The sequence below is a fragment of the Ziziphus jujuba genome, chromosome 2, assembly GCF_031755915.1.
Source record: "Ziziphus jujuba cultivar Dongzao chromosome 2, ASM3175591v1".
In the NCBI taxonomy this organism is placed as follows: Eukaryota; Viridiplantae; Streptophyta; class Magnoliopsida; order Rosales; family Rhamnaceae; genus Ziziphus; species Ziziphus jujuba.
In genome coordinates, this window is record NC_083380.1 from 8,217,302 (window position 1) to 8,234,081 (window position 16,780).

Sequence of the window (16,780 nt, forward strand, 5' to 3'; positions counted from 1 at the left end):
AGCTCATTATTCCAAAAATAAGAACAAAAGCCACATGTCAATCCCACCCAAAAAAATTCAATGTCAATGGCTTTGATGTTTAATCACAACACCCTTTTTGGTTTTGTTCTATTTGACCTGAAAAATCATGCTTCATACTGCTGGATTTCAAACTCAAACACCATGGCCAGTACTGATGCATTATTCCAAGCTTCTTAGTTAAAAAAGCAAGCCCCAATTGAACCATCACTTCACTTGCTTTCAACTTTTCCTGTTTTAGGTTCTCTTATAAGCAATAAGGGAAAAAAGAAGTGGCTGCGTTGTCTTTTGGGTATTAATTGTTCTTGATTGGCCACCATTGAGTAGTGGAGGTAATATTTCCTGTGTTTTTTTTGGCTACTCACACTTTCTATGGCCCTATATTAAAAAAAGTTATTTTATATCTTCATAAAAATAAATTCGTTACACGCTAAATGTATATATTTGTTGACACTGAAAAAAAAAAAAAATCCCAAAAGAAACTTGACCAATTCTTTTGAAAGAGGCCATATGAATCGTTCCAAACTTGGATTTTATAGCAGCATATTTTAACCATATAAATTGCATTGAAAGAGAATCATTAGGATCACATCAAAGTACAAACCAAGTAAAGATACAACTTGTTTTTTACCATGGAACCAAAGAGAAAATATAGTGGAGGACCAAAAAAAACCATGCTCTGTTCATCATTAGACTTAGTAATAGAATCATAGAAAAAAAACAGTAAAAGAATTTGACTTTGAAATATCAGATTTTACCCCTAAAACATAAGAGTGGAAAATGAATTTGCATGGAAAGCTTTTACTTCACCCTTCCAAGGCAAAATAAGGCAACTATACTTTGTGTTGATGAACTTGGGCTAGGCTCTAAAGGCCGTGGAAGAAGCTGCAATCTGAGGAACAAGGATATTTCTTTACTGGTCCATAACATAGAAATAGCCCAAATTATAAGCAGTAAAGTCAACGGGTCAACCTGAACCAGTGATCAGTCTTGGCCAATGTATGGCGTCTCTGCCTCCTGAGTAAACATTACCATAAGATTTAAAATTAATTGTATTTTAATATTTTTAATTTTTAATATTTTTAAATTTTTCACTTAGCAATTAAGGTTATTAATTTTTTTAGTTTATATTTTTTTAACTTTTGATTAATAGTGTTTAATAATCTTCTCATATCAAATTTTAAATTATAATATATTAAAATTGCAAAAATTTTAAAATTTGTTTTGAAATTTTATATTTTTAATATTTTTTAATTTAAAATTCGATGTGGTTTAACGACCATCAAATGACCTGTATTAGCTTTTTCTTAACAAATTTTAAGGGACATTAAAGTGTAAAATTTTAAAAATAAATTTATAATTGTGCACTTTAATACTTTATAACTTAAATATTGATACAATACAAAACACATGATATTATTGTTAAACTCAATAGTCAAAAGTCAAACAAATCCTAAATCGTAATAAATTAAAAAATTAAAAGTTAAAATTGATAAGTTGAAAAGTTGAGAACTTAAGAACTTAAGTTGCATAACTCTAAAAGTATAGGATACCAAATTAATGCAAACAATCTCCAAATTTATTACCATTTTACCAAAAGTTCCGCCACCTTTATCTTAACGAAATTACTAATTATACAAGGGATGCCTTTCTTTTGAAACAGAGACAAAAAAAAAAAAAAAAAAAAAAAGGACTACTTTGAAATCGTTATTTACTAGTAAATAAAAGGAATACCAATGATATACATATATGAGTAAATGTTAATCTTTAACTTGTAATAAGTATTTCCTACTAATATTTTTGTCTTTATTTTATGCTTCTCTCAATTGGAGAGGAGTTAATACAAATTTAGTATCTAAGCATATTCAGCTCTTGAGTTATAATGCCACTCAGAAATTCAAGCATCAATACAATAATAATATATGAATATACTATACATGAATAGGTTTGGTAAAAACATTAATAAATTGGGAGTTGGAAAAAGTCAAAAAAGTCTATATCGAATATGAGAGATCAACAAATCGTAAGTCATTTAAATTTGTTGGAGAAATCAAAGTAGGTATAATTTGATAGTGACATATATAATATATATAGCCTCCATGATTAAATACATATAATATCATCTAATTTATAATTCATGCAATCCATTGACCGATTTGATGTTAAATCGAATAGTCGACACGTATAACATCCTGACAGCTGCCACCTTGACTTCCCTATTGATTACGATTATGATATACAGTTTTCTTAATTGCTCTCTTACGTATGTTTTGCATCATTGCATGCATGCTTTTTCGTTAATAATTAATTCCCAAATAAACTTAAATATCCTTTTCAAGAAGTTGATCTTCTTCTTTCTTTTTCTTTTTTTTTTCTTTTTTTTTTTTTTGAGATAAAGTTTATCCTTTTTTTATTGAATAATAAATATCCGATCCATAAAATAATAAGTCGGCGGCCATTAACAAATGTGCATATGTGGTTGAAATTAATTAATTTATACCATTAGTTTCATAAATAAATGGCTTCCAAAATAAGGAAATTTTACCCCACACGCGCACTCATATTAATGTTTATAAAATATGTAAAAAGAGAATTTGAGAGAGCGAGAAAAAAGTCATCTAGAAGCTAGTTAACGTGCTTGACTGGGTCATGATAATTAATGCGTATAAATGCATGCCATGGAATTATACGATAATTTCATTGCAAACAGAAAACAATTAAAAGAAAATTCAAGGTTTCTTTGGAAAAGAAAAAGTTGATCTACTTTATTGTAATCTCTGATACATATATATACATATTTATATGTATGTATGTATAATCTCATATCCAAATTAAATTAAAGTCATTGTACTATTTGTTGGCAAAAGCCAAAAGTTGCCAAATTCCATTCTTTTTCTAATAAGAATAGACTACATATTAAGCTGAGACAGTGATATAATAACAAGAAACATGTATAGTCTCTACTATTTTTAATATAAAATATAATTTTATTATACATTTAACTTAGATATTCTTCTCTCTCTCTCTCTCTCTCTCTCTCTCTATAAATATTATTAACAAAAAGGGTCACCTACTTTGATTGATCGATCAATGAAAACAACCATTGACTTTCAAATTAGCAAGGTCTAAACCAGTTAATTTGCCTGTTGAATTTTCATTTTTTTCTCTCATATCATCACCTGGTATAAAGAAAGTATAGAGCAAAATAAAGAAAGTACATAGCTTTGCTCTATAGTTTTAGGTAATATGTCAATTCAATCTTATAAAATTAGCACTGGAACCGAAATAAAATCAATTCAATTATGTGTTAAATCAAACTTCTAATCAATTAATCAGCTTAAAGTGCGCATTCACTTTCAGTTGCTCATAAAAATCCAAAATATTTTTTTTGCTAGAAACATCCAAAATAATTGTTCTATCTAATAATTTTTTTTTATTATATTAAAAGTCTAATTTTGATCCAATATAACAATTCTTTTAGAGGCATGAAATTATAATTCCAAACATATGAAGAAATACATATAACTAACTGCAAATGTTCTATCTAACATTATTAATTACAAATGAATGTCGTTCATAAATAAAACCACACTTAATTATTATTCTATCTGTTTTTTTATTTTTAAATCACATTATTAATGGGACAACAAAAAGAATTCAACGAAGACCGATGCATTTCCAATCTGCTCCCTCCATAAAACGATTCCCTCCATAGTACAATGCAGTAAATTCAATCAAATTTAAGGGCATATTGGTCAGGAGGAAAACAGAATAACGACAATGCATATTTTCATGAGAGCCAACCAGTTGAATTGCGAGAAAAAAAAAAAGTTGGGTAGTTAAATGACAAAGAGAGCCAGGCCATTAACATTACCGATGTGAGTAATCGATGGGTCACAAACCAATGATTGAAGAGAGAATCTAATAATAAAAATAGATCAGGACCTGTATCACTGTCCCTGGGTATTTGGTTATTATAAAGATCGGACGGCTGAAACAATGGCGGTGACAGGAAACATAAATGAAAGGGCAGTGAGATTAATTGGGAGTCAGAGTCGCAGAAAAGAGACCGTGGGCTGACTTTGTAACTTTCGCTGTCGTATCTGTCACACCACACAGTAATAGGGTAAAGCCCAGGTATTATTTTATTAGATTTTTCTTTCCCATTATATTTTATTATTATAAAATGGATGTGGGCCCCACATAAACCATACAAATCTCTCTCTCTCTCTCTCTCTCTCTCTCTCTCTCTCTCTCTCTCTCTCTCTCTCTCTCTCTCTCTCTCTCTCTCTCTCTCTCTCTCTCTCTCTCTCTCTCTCTCTCTCTCTCTCTCTCTCTCTCTCTCTCTCTCTCTCTCTCTCTCTCTTAATAAGTCACCTCCCCACTCCTCGTTTTACACTCTGACACACTGACCCACCTTTCACTGCACAATTCCCAATTCGCAGAGCGTAATCTCTGCTCCTCACTCGCCTCAACTTCTCGTGTTTTACAACTCATCCAGCTTAGCTCAGATGAGCTTAGCTTAGATTACATAATATAATATAATATAAGAGTTATGTTTACTGCATCAACCGTTTGTATGGGAAAGTATTTATAATTGATAATTTTTAGATGATATTATTAATTTTGTTGTATATTATATATATTAAAGTTGATATTTTTATTTAAAAAATATCAATTTTGAATACAATACACATGCAAATCGTCCATATTATATAAATTTTTTATAATATAATATTTATTTTTTGTTTTAATTAAAGTGGTTCTTATTTTTCCTATTGGGTAAAGGTTTAAAGTGCATTCTATTCACGGTGGTTTTTTATTTTTTCTATTTGGTAAACGTTTAAAGTGCATTCTATTCACATTTAATGGTTGCTTTTTTTATTTTATTTTATTTAAGTGGTTGCATTTAGAAGAAATAAACTACATATGGTTCTGATCGAATTGAACAAGTCATGTAAATATTATATAATAATAAAAAATTTGTAATTTTACCCATGCACCTAAGATAATTTAGTAGTAAAGTTATTCATTTCTTTTATAATTATTGTTTCAATCCCTCCACTTTTTTTTTCTTTTTTTTTTTTGGATTAAAATAAATTTTCAATCTTCAAGGAATACTTTTTATATTTCAAATATAATTGGTATTTAAATTATTTTAATATTTATTGTAAAAGACAAAACTATTTTTATTATCATGAACTTAAATATTTTATCAAAAATTTAAAAAAAAAATAATCACTAACTTTTATTTCGAAAGGAAAATCTATAAGTTAATAAGAAACCCAAAAATCATTATTCTTCATTATAGAAGATAATCAATTAGGACCATTTTCAATCCATGATTCAAAAAAAGTTCAAAGATAAAGCATAATGAACTAATGCATGACCAGTTCTATAAGCTTCTTAATGCTCAAAAGAACAATTACAATCATCAATCCTTGCTAACATCCTTTTAATATCCTCTAGCAATAAACAATTAATACCCAAAAAAGACTTGTCATCATTAGTTATTTAATTGGTAGTTACTAACCATTCTGAATGTCGACAGAAAAACAATACTTTACCAATAAGCCAGCAAGTCAGTCATTCAAGGATTACATAACATAATTGATGAAAAGACTGCCAAACATTGCTGCCATTGAATTCCCCAAAATGGTTCCTAAATAATGACACCAACTCCCACTTTCCCACAAAGCTAATAACAAAATGATTACATAATTTTATTTAATTATTTATTTATTTATTTTAAATAAAAAAACAAACAACAACAACATCGTTATTCTTCAATAACAATCATAAATTGGTACGGTCAACTATATCCACACCATTCAAAAAAAAAGAAAAAAGAAAATTACATTCACACTAATGTTGAAGTGTCGAATAGATGAAAGTGTACGCGGTGAGCACGCCGTGGGATTGCGCGTGGGTCTAGTTGACGACTCAGCTCACAGAAGAAATAATATTATTAGATTAGATGGTAAATCTGGTACACTGATGCTCCACAGTTTCCCAACAAAACCTACTCAGCTTCACAAACCCCCATCGTTTTTCTTCTGTCTTTTCTCTCCCATTACAGAATATTAGATTGCATAGACCTCTCCTGATTAAACCCTAGCAAAAGCTATAACCTAAAATTCTCTTTCTTTTTCTCTTTCTTTGTTTTTTTTTTTTACCAATTTTGTCTCAGCTGGAAAACAAACACAAACACAGCTATAGCTAGTCCCCCGCCATGAAAGTACCGGAAAACGACCCAATCTCACTCGCCACCCACCTGGTCTCTTCTCTCTCCCAAGAAATACCAACCGTTTCCAACTTCAAAGGCAAATGGGCTTTGATCAATGACAAGCTCGCCGAGCTCAAAACTCAACTCGCCGATTTTTCCGATTGTCCCACCTCTGTTTCCAACCCTCTGTCTCTCGAGCTCCTCCGTTCTGTTTCCCTCACCCTACATGACGCCGTTTCGCTATCCAAGAAATGTCAGAGCCCTAGTTTATCGGAAGGCAAGCTCAGGACTCAGAGCGACGTTGACTCCGTTCTGGCTAAGCTTGACAAGCACGTGAAGGACGCCGAGATCTTGATCAGGAGCGGAGTTCTCCAAGACGGCACCGTTTCCGGCTCCTCGTCGTCGTCGAAGAGGGAGGCCGTACGGGCTGAGTCGAGGAATTTGATAACGAGGTTGCAGATTGGGAGCGCCGAAGCTAGAAACTCGGCGATGGATTCGCTGCTGGGGCTTCTCCAGGAAGACGATAAGAACGTGATGATCGCCGTCGCTCAGGGAATCGTTCCGGTGCTCGTCCGGTTGATGGATTCTTCGAGCTCGCCGGAGATGAAGGAGAAGACCGTCGCTGCGATTTCTAGGGTTTCGATGGTGGATAGCAGCAAGCACGTCTTGATCGCCGAAGGTCTGTTGCTTCTCAACCATTTGCTCAGAGTTCTTGACTCCGGAAGTGGATTCGCCAAGGAAAAAGCCTGTATTGCCCTCCAAGCTCTCAGCTTTTCCAAAGAGAACGCGAGGGCAATTGGGTCCAGAGGTGGGATTTCGTCGCTGTTAGAGATTTGCAACTCCGGTACGCCCGGTTCGCAAGCGTCGGCGGCTGGGGTTTTGAGAAATCTCGCTGCTTTTTCCGAAAACAAAGAGAATTTCATAGAAGAAAATGGGGTTTTTGTTCTTTTGGGGCTTGCTGGTTTGGGAACTGTGTTGGCCCAAGAGAATGCAATTGGGTGTTTGTGCAATTTGGTTTGTGAGGATGACCATTTGAAGCTTTTGGTTGCTAAAGAAGGTGGGATTGAGTGCTTGAAAAATTTCTGGGACTCAGCTTCCTCTGTTCGGAGTCTTGAGGTTGCTGTAGACCTGTTGAGGCACTTGGCTTCGCGACAACCCATTGCTGAAGTTCTTGTCTCTGATGGATTTGTAACGAGGATTGCAGGGGTGTTGAATTGTGGTGTATTGGGGGTGAGAATCGCAGCGGCTCGAGCAGTTTACGAGCTCGGATTCTGCACGAAAACGAGAAAGGAAATGGGTGAATGTGGATGCATTGCTTCTTTGATCAAAATGCTGGACGGTAAAGCTGTTGAAGAAAAAGAATCAGCTGCGAAGGCATTGTCCAATTTGATGTTATTTACTGGTAATAGAAGGATTTTTCGAAAAGATGCAAAGGGGATATTATGTGCTGTTCAACTTTTGGACCCTTCGATTCAGAATTTGGATAAGAAATACCCTGTTTCGGTATTGGCTTCGCTTGTACATTCAAAGAAGTGTAGGAAGCAGATGGTTGCTTCAGGTGCATGTGCTTATTTGCAGAAACTTGTTGAGGCGGATGTGGAGGGGTCTAAGAAACTCTTGGAAAGCCTCGGTCGTGGTAAGATATGGGGTGTTTTTGCCAGACTTTAACAATGAAGAAAAAGTTTCAAATCATCCATGGTATAGGAACAGGAAGATGATTTATTGATCTGTATGTAAAATATTTGTGCTTACGGTTAGTTTTCGTTTTTGCATTTTTTTTTTTTTTTTAAAATTTAACTTCCTTGTTGATAGTTGTTGTTTGTTGTTGTAGGAAAATGTGTTTAGCTTTATTTATTTATTTATTTTTATCAAAACATGTAGAGACATGGTGTAGGTTTGGTTATCCAACTGGGTTGGACTCTGTTTTTTTTCCACCCGGAACCCCAATAATGTATTTGATATTGCTGCCTGTTGTGTGAGCTTTATATTAAAGTTGTACACTAAATTGAATTGAATTGAATGGACAAAGTATCAGACCTTTGATGAAGATTAAACATTTTAGCCGTTTCTTGTTGACTTTTTACGAGACGCGTTGCTTTCTTTTCTTGTTCCTTTTTTCTGGTTACGAATAAGTTCTTGATACGCTTTTCTTCCAATAATTTTCTTCTCAATCTATGTTGGAGAACTTAACTGGGGTCTCTCCCTGTGAAATGCTTAACATCGCCTTGTTTGCTTTTGTTATGAGTTTCTCGAATTTCTTACTCATATCTTTGCTTCATTCTCTTATCTTAAGAGCTTTCGATTTTGGATCATAAGTAGAAGAAAAAGAAACTTGATTTTCAGATCATTTTTTGAACTTGCTTTTCTGACTAAGCTCCTATAAGTAGTTAATCAACGCTTAACAATAATTTTTTAGTTAGTTTGGTAATAGGGTGGTCACTAATATACATGAAGGGTGGGCCAAAAACCATGTGCAAATCTCAGTCCTAGATTATATGCGTCACTGCCTGAGTATCTACTATGCTCCACACTATTAGTTGATGGCTACTCAAGAAGAACTATTCACCACCTATCCTCTTTCTTTTAGTGGTTGTTCTTAAACTATTTCACTTGTCGTTGGTTTGCCATAAATGTAGCAGCATAGATTAGTATTCCAATAATTTTTAGCTAATCCTAGAGTAGATATCCTTTGATTATGTAATTGGATATGTGGGTTCCGAACCATGTGCATTTGTTCTTGACCATGTGCTTTTGTTCCATGCCTTGCCCAAAATTGCATTCTTGTTGGCAGTTACCTGAACGGGCAAGGACCTACCCCAATCTGTTTCTTCTTATAAGTTATATTTCTAGTCATACACAAATAATATTTTTGAGTCTTCCTATGCCCAAGAGGAGGATTGGTAAACTAACTCAACTTTAGGCTGCTGCATTGTCTTTAGTTGTAAATGAAAATAAGACAGCTATATAAGCCTTATGAAACTGAGGATTATGCTGTCCATGTTCAACTTTGCTTTTTTTTCTCCATGTAGTTGAGCAACACCCTTTTGTTTCAATGGGAATGTAGGAAATAAAGTTTATCAAAACCTTTAGTAAAAGATAAGTCAAATGGTTCCAGAAAAAAGTTCCACAGGGTTACAACTCAGATATGCTGGAAATGAAAAAGTATATGAACAACGTGATTTTAAGCCCTTTTTCAACGATTTCAAAAAGTGGTAACCTGCCTATGTATTTTCCAATTTCCATAGATTCTCGTAAAAAATAGAGGATGGATGACATTCGGCAGAGAATAGAGGCTGGGATAAGATGTTCAGAGTTATGACCAATGAAAGAGCATGTACAAATTCAGCCCTGGCCCAGAGGGCCCAAATGTACCCAAAAAAATAAAAAAAAATAAAAAAAAACAAAAAGAAAAGAAAATGTACGGCTGTCCGTTATATAAATTTGAGAATGTTTTTTTTTTTTTTTCCAACATTTTATTTTATTACATTATTGTTTTCCATTTAGAAAAAAAAAAGAAAAATTACTGACAGAAAGAAGGAAATTATAATAAAGAAGAAAATGTGGGGCTTGTGGAGTACTGATAATGCCAATGATTGTGCTAATAATGCATGTGCAGGCTCAAAAGCGAAGCAGATTCTGGTCGGCAGCCAAATTTTACTGTTTGTCAACCCCAACAACTTCAATTTTTTTTTTCTTTTCTAATTTTCTTTTACCTTTGTATATAATCTTAATGCTTCAGTGGGGTAGTGTCAATTGGCCATGGGTCATATCTCAATTTGCAGCCGAAATCATAACTAGTCTACACAAAACTAGTTCAAAAATACCCGGAGTCATGCAAATTCATCAAAATCTAAACACTATCTTAGAGAAAAGGAGACTAATAAGAGTAATGGAAATAAGGCCCAACTATGGTGAACATAACATAGTATTCAAATATGAAATATTATATATACAGAAGCAAAGGCAGTAGGAGTGTAATTCAAATCAAATTGACCTAAAACTTTTCATGTAACAAACTCGACTTCACATAGGCTTTGAAGGTATTGCTTCAAATGGGTTTGCATTTATAAGTTTATGGTGTTAATTATGACAATCATAGCGATTGAAGATTATTAATATGCCAAGTTAGTTGTTGGAATTGCATGTCTAAATATATTAGCTAAGTTCATTTTACAAATTTTGTTGATTTCTTTATTTTTTAAATCTTTAGTTAGTTTTTTTTCTTTTAAATATCTGTATAATCGGGATTGGTTGCCTTAATTCACATCTATAGGGTTATCATCATGTACATCGGTAAGTTGGTTGCCTGATTCACTTTGGTTTCACACTGGCTTCCATTGGGGTCACATCAACTTCTACATTTTGACCTTTAGATTTTAGATCAAGGCCATTCTGGAGTTAAATGGGGTTCATCATTTTCAAATTGAAAATGCCTTGTTTGATCATCTTATTAATATTCATAGGGTCTCAAAGTAACAATCATGATCGTTTAATTTGTTTGCTTATCAAAACAGTAAAAAGTTGTTCCATTTTATGGCACTCAATTCTAAGTTTAGGGCTATAAATAATGAATTATGAATTAAATATGTCTACTGTTGAAGAAGTCATTTTGACTGATAATTTAAAACTAATAATTCATTTGGACGAATGGCAGTTAATATATTTCAACAAATCACAAGTGCATCTATAATAAAGCAAATTTGCTTTAAAATCTATGTTTCATAATTTCTTCTTTTTGGTCTAACATGTTCAATTCCCTTTTTGGTGGGTACTATAATAAGCTTCTACTCTAGTCTTTTATTTATTTATTTTTTCCCCTTTTTTAGAATTTTAGTTTTTGTATAAAACACAATTAAAAAACAATTAATCTGATCAATTTAATTCAATCCAAGCCATTAAGATCAAAATTAGACCAGATAAAATAATCGATTTTTTTTTGTTTTTTGGTTAACCATTATTGATCGATTACATTAAATAGAAAGGAAATAAATTAAAAACCAAAGTCCAAAATTAAATTTCCATTTATTTATAGTTTCATCTGCTACTAAAACAATTTGTAGCTAATTTGTTCTACTGCATTGCCTGAAATTGAATCGGTGCAACTGGCAGGTAAAAGGGTAAGTCGTTGATGTTCTCCCCCCCCCACACCCCCCCCCCCCCCCCCTTCTCGAAATCGATTTTTAGTTAACCAATATTGATCCAAATTAAAACTTAACTAAATAAAAATCTAAAAGTTCTACCACTTTTAATTTACAGTTTCATTTGCTACTAAAAAACAAATTTGTTGCTAAATTTTGCCTAAACCCGAACCGATACACCAGCAGATACAAGAGAGTTTTTGCAAAGCTAGATAGATAGTTATATTCCATTATTATCTTCTAGTCCTAGTTGTTGTTATTATATATGAAGATGAAGTGGGTATAATCTAAAAGTCTAAACTTGAATCTGTCTAGATTTGCTTGCAGATGGTGAGCATGAGCAAGAAAAAGACATCAAGTAAGACAATATCACAGAATTTCTGATTCTCTTACAGAATTTGCCAAGATTCTCTTACAGAATTTGCCAAATGGGTTTGCATTTATAAGTTTAAGTTTATGGTGTTGATCATCAGTGACTGAAGATAATTAATAGGCTAAGTTTGTCCTTGAAATTGCACATCTATGAGTTTACTGTTGAGTTACTATGTTTAAAACAAGTTTATATGATTTTACAAATTTTATTGATTTTTTATTTTCCATAATTTACTATATGTTATTCAATCACAACAAAATTGAATTTTTAGTAGGTTTTTTTGGTTGTTTTGAAATCACGACAAAATTGAATTTTTAGTTGAGTTTTTTAGTTGTTTTTTTTTTTTTTCAAAAATATCGGAACTTGAATTGGTAGGTTACGATTGTCATCATCCAGCCTGACATCCTGCCGTTGGTTCGCATCTTCTCCATCAACACACATTCATTCATACCATTACACACATACATTCATTCATACCATTACACACCTACATTCATTCATACCATTAGGGTTTCTAATGGGTTTTGGATTAGAAGTCAGTACACATTAATCATTCATACCATTAGACACCTCCATTCATTCATACCATTAATGGATTAGAAGTCAGTTGTCATTCAGATCAGCATTTAGACCATTCGAGGGTTAGATTTAAAGTTAAACCATTACCTAATTGAAAATGGCTATTAATATTGTGTCAAAGTAACAGTATTTGTTTGTTTCAAAAAGTTGTTCCATTTATTATACTCAATCTATAAGTTTGAGGCCTGTATATAATGAGTTATGTGTTCGATATGTCATATTTCAACTAATCACAAATTCATATATAATAAAGGAGATGTGCTTTCAAACCTATGTTTCTTTATCATCTGTTATATGTTTAATAATTTTTTTGGTCTGATATGCTCAATTCTCTTTTTGGTTGGTATCATAATAACTTTCTATTATTCTCTTTTTCTTTTTTTCAGAATTTTAGTCTTTTTTTTTTTTTTTTTTTGGGGTGATAAAAACACAATTAAAAAATAATTAACCCAATAAATTTCATTCAATCTAAACCATTAAGATTAAGATTAGGCCAGATAAGATAATCGATTTAGTTAGCCAATATTGATCCATTACATAAAGTAGAAAGGACATAAAATTAAAACCAAACCAAAGTCTTTCATTTGCTACTAAAGACAATTTGTAGCTAATTTGTTCTACTGCATTGTCTAAATTTGAATCGGTGCCACTAGCAGGTAAAAGGGTAAGTTGTTTTTTCCTTAGGAAATCGATTTTTATTTTTAGTTAACCGATATTGATCCAAATAAAATTGAACTAAACAGAAGTATAAAAGTTTTACAACTTTCAATCTGTAGTTTCATTTGCTACTTAAAAACAAAGCTGTTGCTAAGTTTTGCCTAAAAAACCAAACGATACAATAGCAGATACATAATTTGCACAAAAATACAACAGAGCCTATGCAAAAGATAGATAGATAGATATATTCCATTATCATCTACTGGTCCTTCTTGTTGTTATTATATATGAAGATGAAATGGGTATGATCTTAAAGTCTAAACCTGAATCTGTCTAGATTTGCTTGCAGAAGAGATGGTGAGCATGAGCAAGAAAAAGACAGCCAAGTAAGACAATATCACAGAATTTGTGATTCTTTTACAGAATTTGCCAAAGTGATCACAAATTGGCTGCCAACCCGAATGGTCATTCCCATGCTTCCCCACGTACCCTATTGCTGTTGCGGCTGCACATCCAGCGAGAACTAGTAACGCCATGAACTACATGTCAAAAAAAAAAAAAAAAAAAAAAAACCATTAAATACAAAGTTATAATCACAATCATAACATAAAAGATCAAGCATAAGGTTTAACTATTTTCCTTGGAAAAAGAAAAGGAAAAGGGAAGCACCAGAAAAAGAAGCATACCAAATCATGAAGGAACAGGAAGAAGTAGTTGGCAGGGTTGGAGCATTGACGTTTGAGAAGGAAAACAAGAAACAAAGACAGCACAGAAAACACACAAGCAATGGCGTTTGCCACAGCGAAGAACCTGAAATGTAAAATAAGAGTTTGATTAAACAGAACTAGGATGAAAATTTTTTTAAGTTTTTTTTTTTTAATTAAAAAAAATTGGTGGGTCAGTTTGATCTTTACTTGTAAGCAGGGGAATAGCTGTATCGGGCATCGAATTTCATGCCAATGATCTCTGTAGACTGTTTGCTAGTGAGAACCATCCATGTTGCAACCAATGTAGAGGCAGTGGCCAAAATTCTCACGCAAATTTGGAATCCAAGAAAAATTTTCTCGGTTTTAAGAGGTGGGTTTTGCTCGAATTTAGATTCTATGGTCGACATTGCCAGAGATCTTTGGAAGAAAAAACAAAAAGAAAAGAAAAAAAAAACTCAGAAAACAAAAGCTTAAGAAAACAGAGGAAAAAACAGAGTTGAGAAAACAGTGGAGAGAGATGGATAAAGAAGCCGAAGCAAAACGAAACGGATAGATAGAGAGAAAGAGTGTGAAGTAATGAGGGAGCATTTATAGAAGAACAAAAGTAATGTGAATACTTTTAAGGGCACGATTGAATTTGAGTTAAAAGGAAACAAATAAAAAGAAAAAAAGGAAAGACCAAAAATAAAATAAAATTTATTACTAATCAAGTATATGAAATAGACACAGGATAAAGTTTTTTCTTTGGGACGTTGGATATGCATGATCTATTGTTAAGTACAAATCAAGAAACTGTACACGATTAGGTGGATTGACTTTCGGTGATTTTCATCTAAATTGGCTTCATAATCGGGTCGATTAAGATGAAGCATATAGCTTCAATGGTAAATCACTTTTATTTGTGTCTATGAAAATACGAGTTTAAGTCATGAAAAATGAGAATCTCTAATACAATGTATATATATTTTTAATTTGAGATAAAAAATAAGTTGTAATTTTTTTTTTTTCCTTTTTTTTATTTGGGATGAAATAAAGAAGTTGTAACTGATTGTTCCTTAGGGTTCTGAATTGTTTAACTTCCTATGCCAAATGTAAGAAAACTGTATGAACATTTCATTAGTGTAAAACAAAGACGAACAAAATCCAATTTAATAGACCCTTCTGAATTCCTTCAATTTCCAATGGTTGTAGGTAAAATGACAATTTTTCTCCCTCCTTTTTTTTTTTTGTTTGGCATATTAATTGTTGATGCCAGTTTTGGAACAATTCAATAGCAAAATTACTATTTTTTTTTTAATAATAATTCTGAATTTAGAATTTGAGTTTACATATTTTTAATATTGGAAAAGAAAGTTCTTATGCCATGGAGTGGATTATATTACATTTCAATAGAAAAGTAGCACTATTAACTTATTACATTACATCAGTATTATTAATTTATTTTTTCGTCTTCCATCTAATCATTAAATCCAAAACTTTAAAATGTACCTCTTATTCAGTCATGACATTCATTTAATGTCCAACTTAGTCTTTAAACCCATAACACATTTATCACTCTTACTTCCATCTTATCAATTCTACTAAAGTCCTTACCATCAAAAGTTCAAATGCCATGTTTTTAAATTTATGGCTTCTGTGTGGACCATGAATCCACACTTTCTCCTCTGCTTACTCAAAAGTCACCTTCCAAATCTAGCATTGCCATACTTTTAATTTCCTTTTCATTAGATTGGTCGAACCCATGTAAATACTCTCTTTTACTTCTTTTTCCTCTAAAGATTGAGAGATAAAAGAAGAGTGATTTTGGGGATGGTTTTGTTTGTGAGAAAGAGGCTGACACGGCACGTTTTTAGAGGGTCATTTGGCCAATACTGGATTGGTATTTTGGAAGTTAAAAGCTCGTGGTGGCCCTACTATTTCATTTATTTAATAAAAGTAATCTCTTTTTTCTCTCAGCTACCCGTCTTTGTCAAGCAATCCTTACTTCCTTTCGTATTTTTTAACCCTCTTTCTCACAATTTATACTATATTGTCTTTATTTTTCTGGTTTATTTATTTATTTACAGTGAAAGACCCATATGCCTCTCAGACCATATACATATTAAAAAAATACCCATAAGAACGAACTCTCATTTGACTTGTTTTTTTTGTTCTGAAACTCGTATAAATGCTCTTTGTCATGATATAAATGAGATTACTTTTGCTGAAATTAAGCAACTGATAAAACATGAAAATTTTCGTTAATTAGGGACCTTTCTTTGTCAAGTTGTATTCCTAGAAAGTGTTTAAAATATGGAGTCAGTTGGATTTTGATTATATGTGTAGTTTTCTGCATCAATTTTTTCTAAGTTGGGGGCATTTCTTGTCCATGAAATTTGTGTTATATTTGGCTATGTGCAAATTGAAAAAGTGTTGGACCACCTAGCTATATTACCTAATTTACTTCTTCCTAGTATAGAATTCCTAATTGTGATAAATTCCTTGTATAGTTTATCAACAAAGCAAGCTCATATATTGGTAATTTTCCATATAAACCAATTTAGAAAATATAACCCATTTTGACAAATGGTTTGATATAACTGTCAATATAATATCACTTGCGCAATCGGCTTTTCTTTCTCTTCTATCAAAGGCCAATTTAGCTGACAATATTTCACAAAAATTTTTATTATTATTATTATTTTTTTTGGGGTCTTTCTTTTGGCTAAAGTAAGTTCCATGTTAACCTTGCTTTTAAGTAACAAACAATCTTTCTCAAGTATCTGCGATCAGAGAACTCTCATATTTCATATGGTTTCCTAATTCCCTTGTGGTGAGACTGAAGATGAGAGAAAGTTTCAACTACTGTATGCTAAATTTGATAAAGTTGTTTGTGGATTGAGTTTCATCTACTTGATTCAGCAAATATTAATGAAAATAACCCAGATTTTAATTATCCAACCAAAAAAAAAAAAAAAAAAAGGACAAAGAAAAGCCTTAAAAGTGTCCTCCATTAGGGCAAAAGAAAGTACATAAGTAGTTAACAAAGTAAGGAATAAATGTGGGGTTGATCAGCCATATTTATTGAAACAGGCAAAAGGAA

The 16,780-nt window shown here is 32.3% G+C and overlaps 2 protein-coding genes across 2 annotated transcripts; one reads left to right on the forward strand and one right to left on the reverse strand.

The window, feature by feature from the left end:
• The first annotated feature begins 5,999 nt into the window (after positions 1-5,999).
• Positions 6,000-8,300, forward strand: LOC107418090 (uncharacterized). The gene has a single exon (XM_016026762.4). The coding sequence runs from the start codon at positions 6,251-6,253 to the stop codon at positions 7,910-7,912; it is 1,662 nt and encodes a 553-aa protein (XP_015882248.2). The 5' UTR covers positions 6,000-6,250; the 3' UTR covers positions 7,913-8,300.
• Positions 8,301-13,049: 4,749 nt separating this feature from the next.
• On the reverse strand, positions 13,050-14,262 carry LOC107418095 (CASP-like protein 1F1). Its single transcript, XM_016026768.4, has 3 exons — positions 13,906-14,262; positions 13,678-13,801; positions 13,050-13,530 (listed from the first exon to the last, which is right to left on the reverse strand). The coding sequence occupies exons 1-3, from the start codon at positions 14,103-14,105 to the stop codon at positions 13,309-13,311; spliced, it is 546 nt and encodes a 181-aa protein (XP_015882254.1). The 5' UTR covers positions 14,106-14,262; the 3' UTR covers positions 13,050-13,308.
• Positions 14,263-16,780: the final 2,518 nt, after the last annotated feature.

Bases quoted from the DNA above. Each gene is read 5' to 3' on its own strand.
- LOC107418090 (XM_016026762.4), top strand. From the start codon at position 6,251: ATGAAAGTACCGGAAAACGACCCAATCTCACTCGCCACCCACCTGGTC.
- LOC107418095 (XM_016026768.4), bottom strand. From the start codon at position 14,105: ATGTCGACCATAGAATCTAAATTCGAGCAAAACCCACCTCTTAAAACC. The intron at 13,802-13,905 runs GTAAAGATCAAA...TTTACATTTCAG, and splicing joins AGCTATTCCCCTGCTTACAA to GTTCTTCGCTGTGGCAAACG. The intron at 13,531-13,677 runs GTATGCTTCTTT...TTTGACATGTAG, and splicing joins TCCTGTTCCTTCATGATTTG to TTCATGGCGTTACTAGTTCT.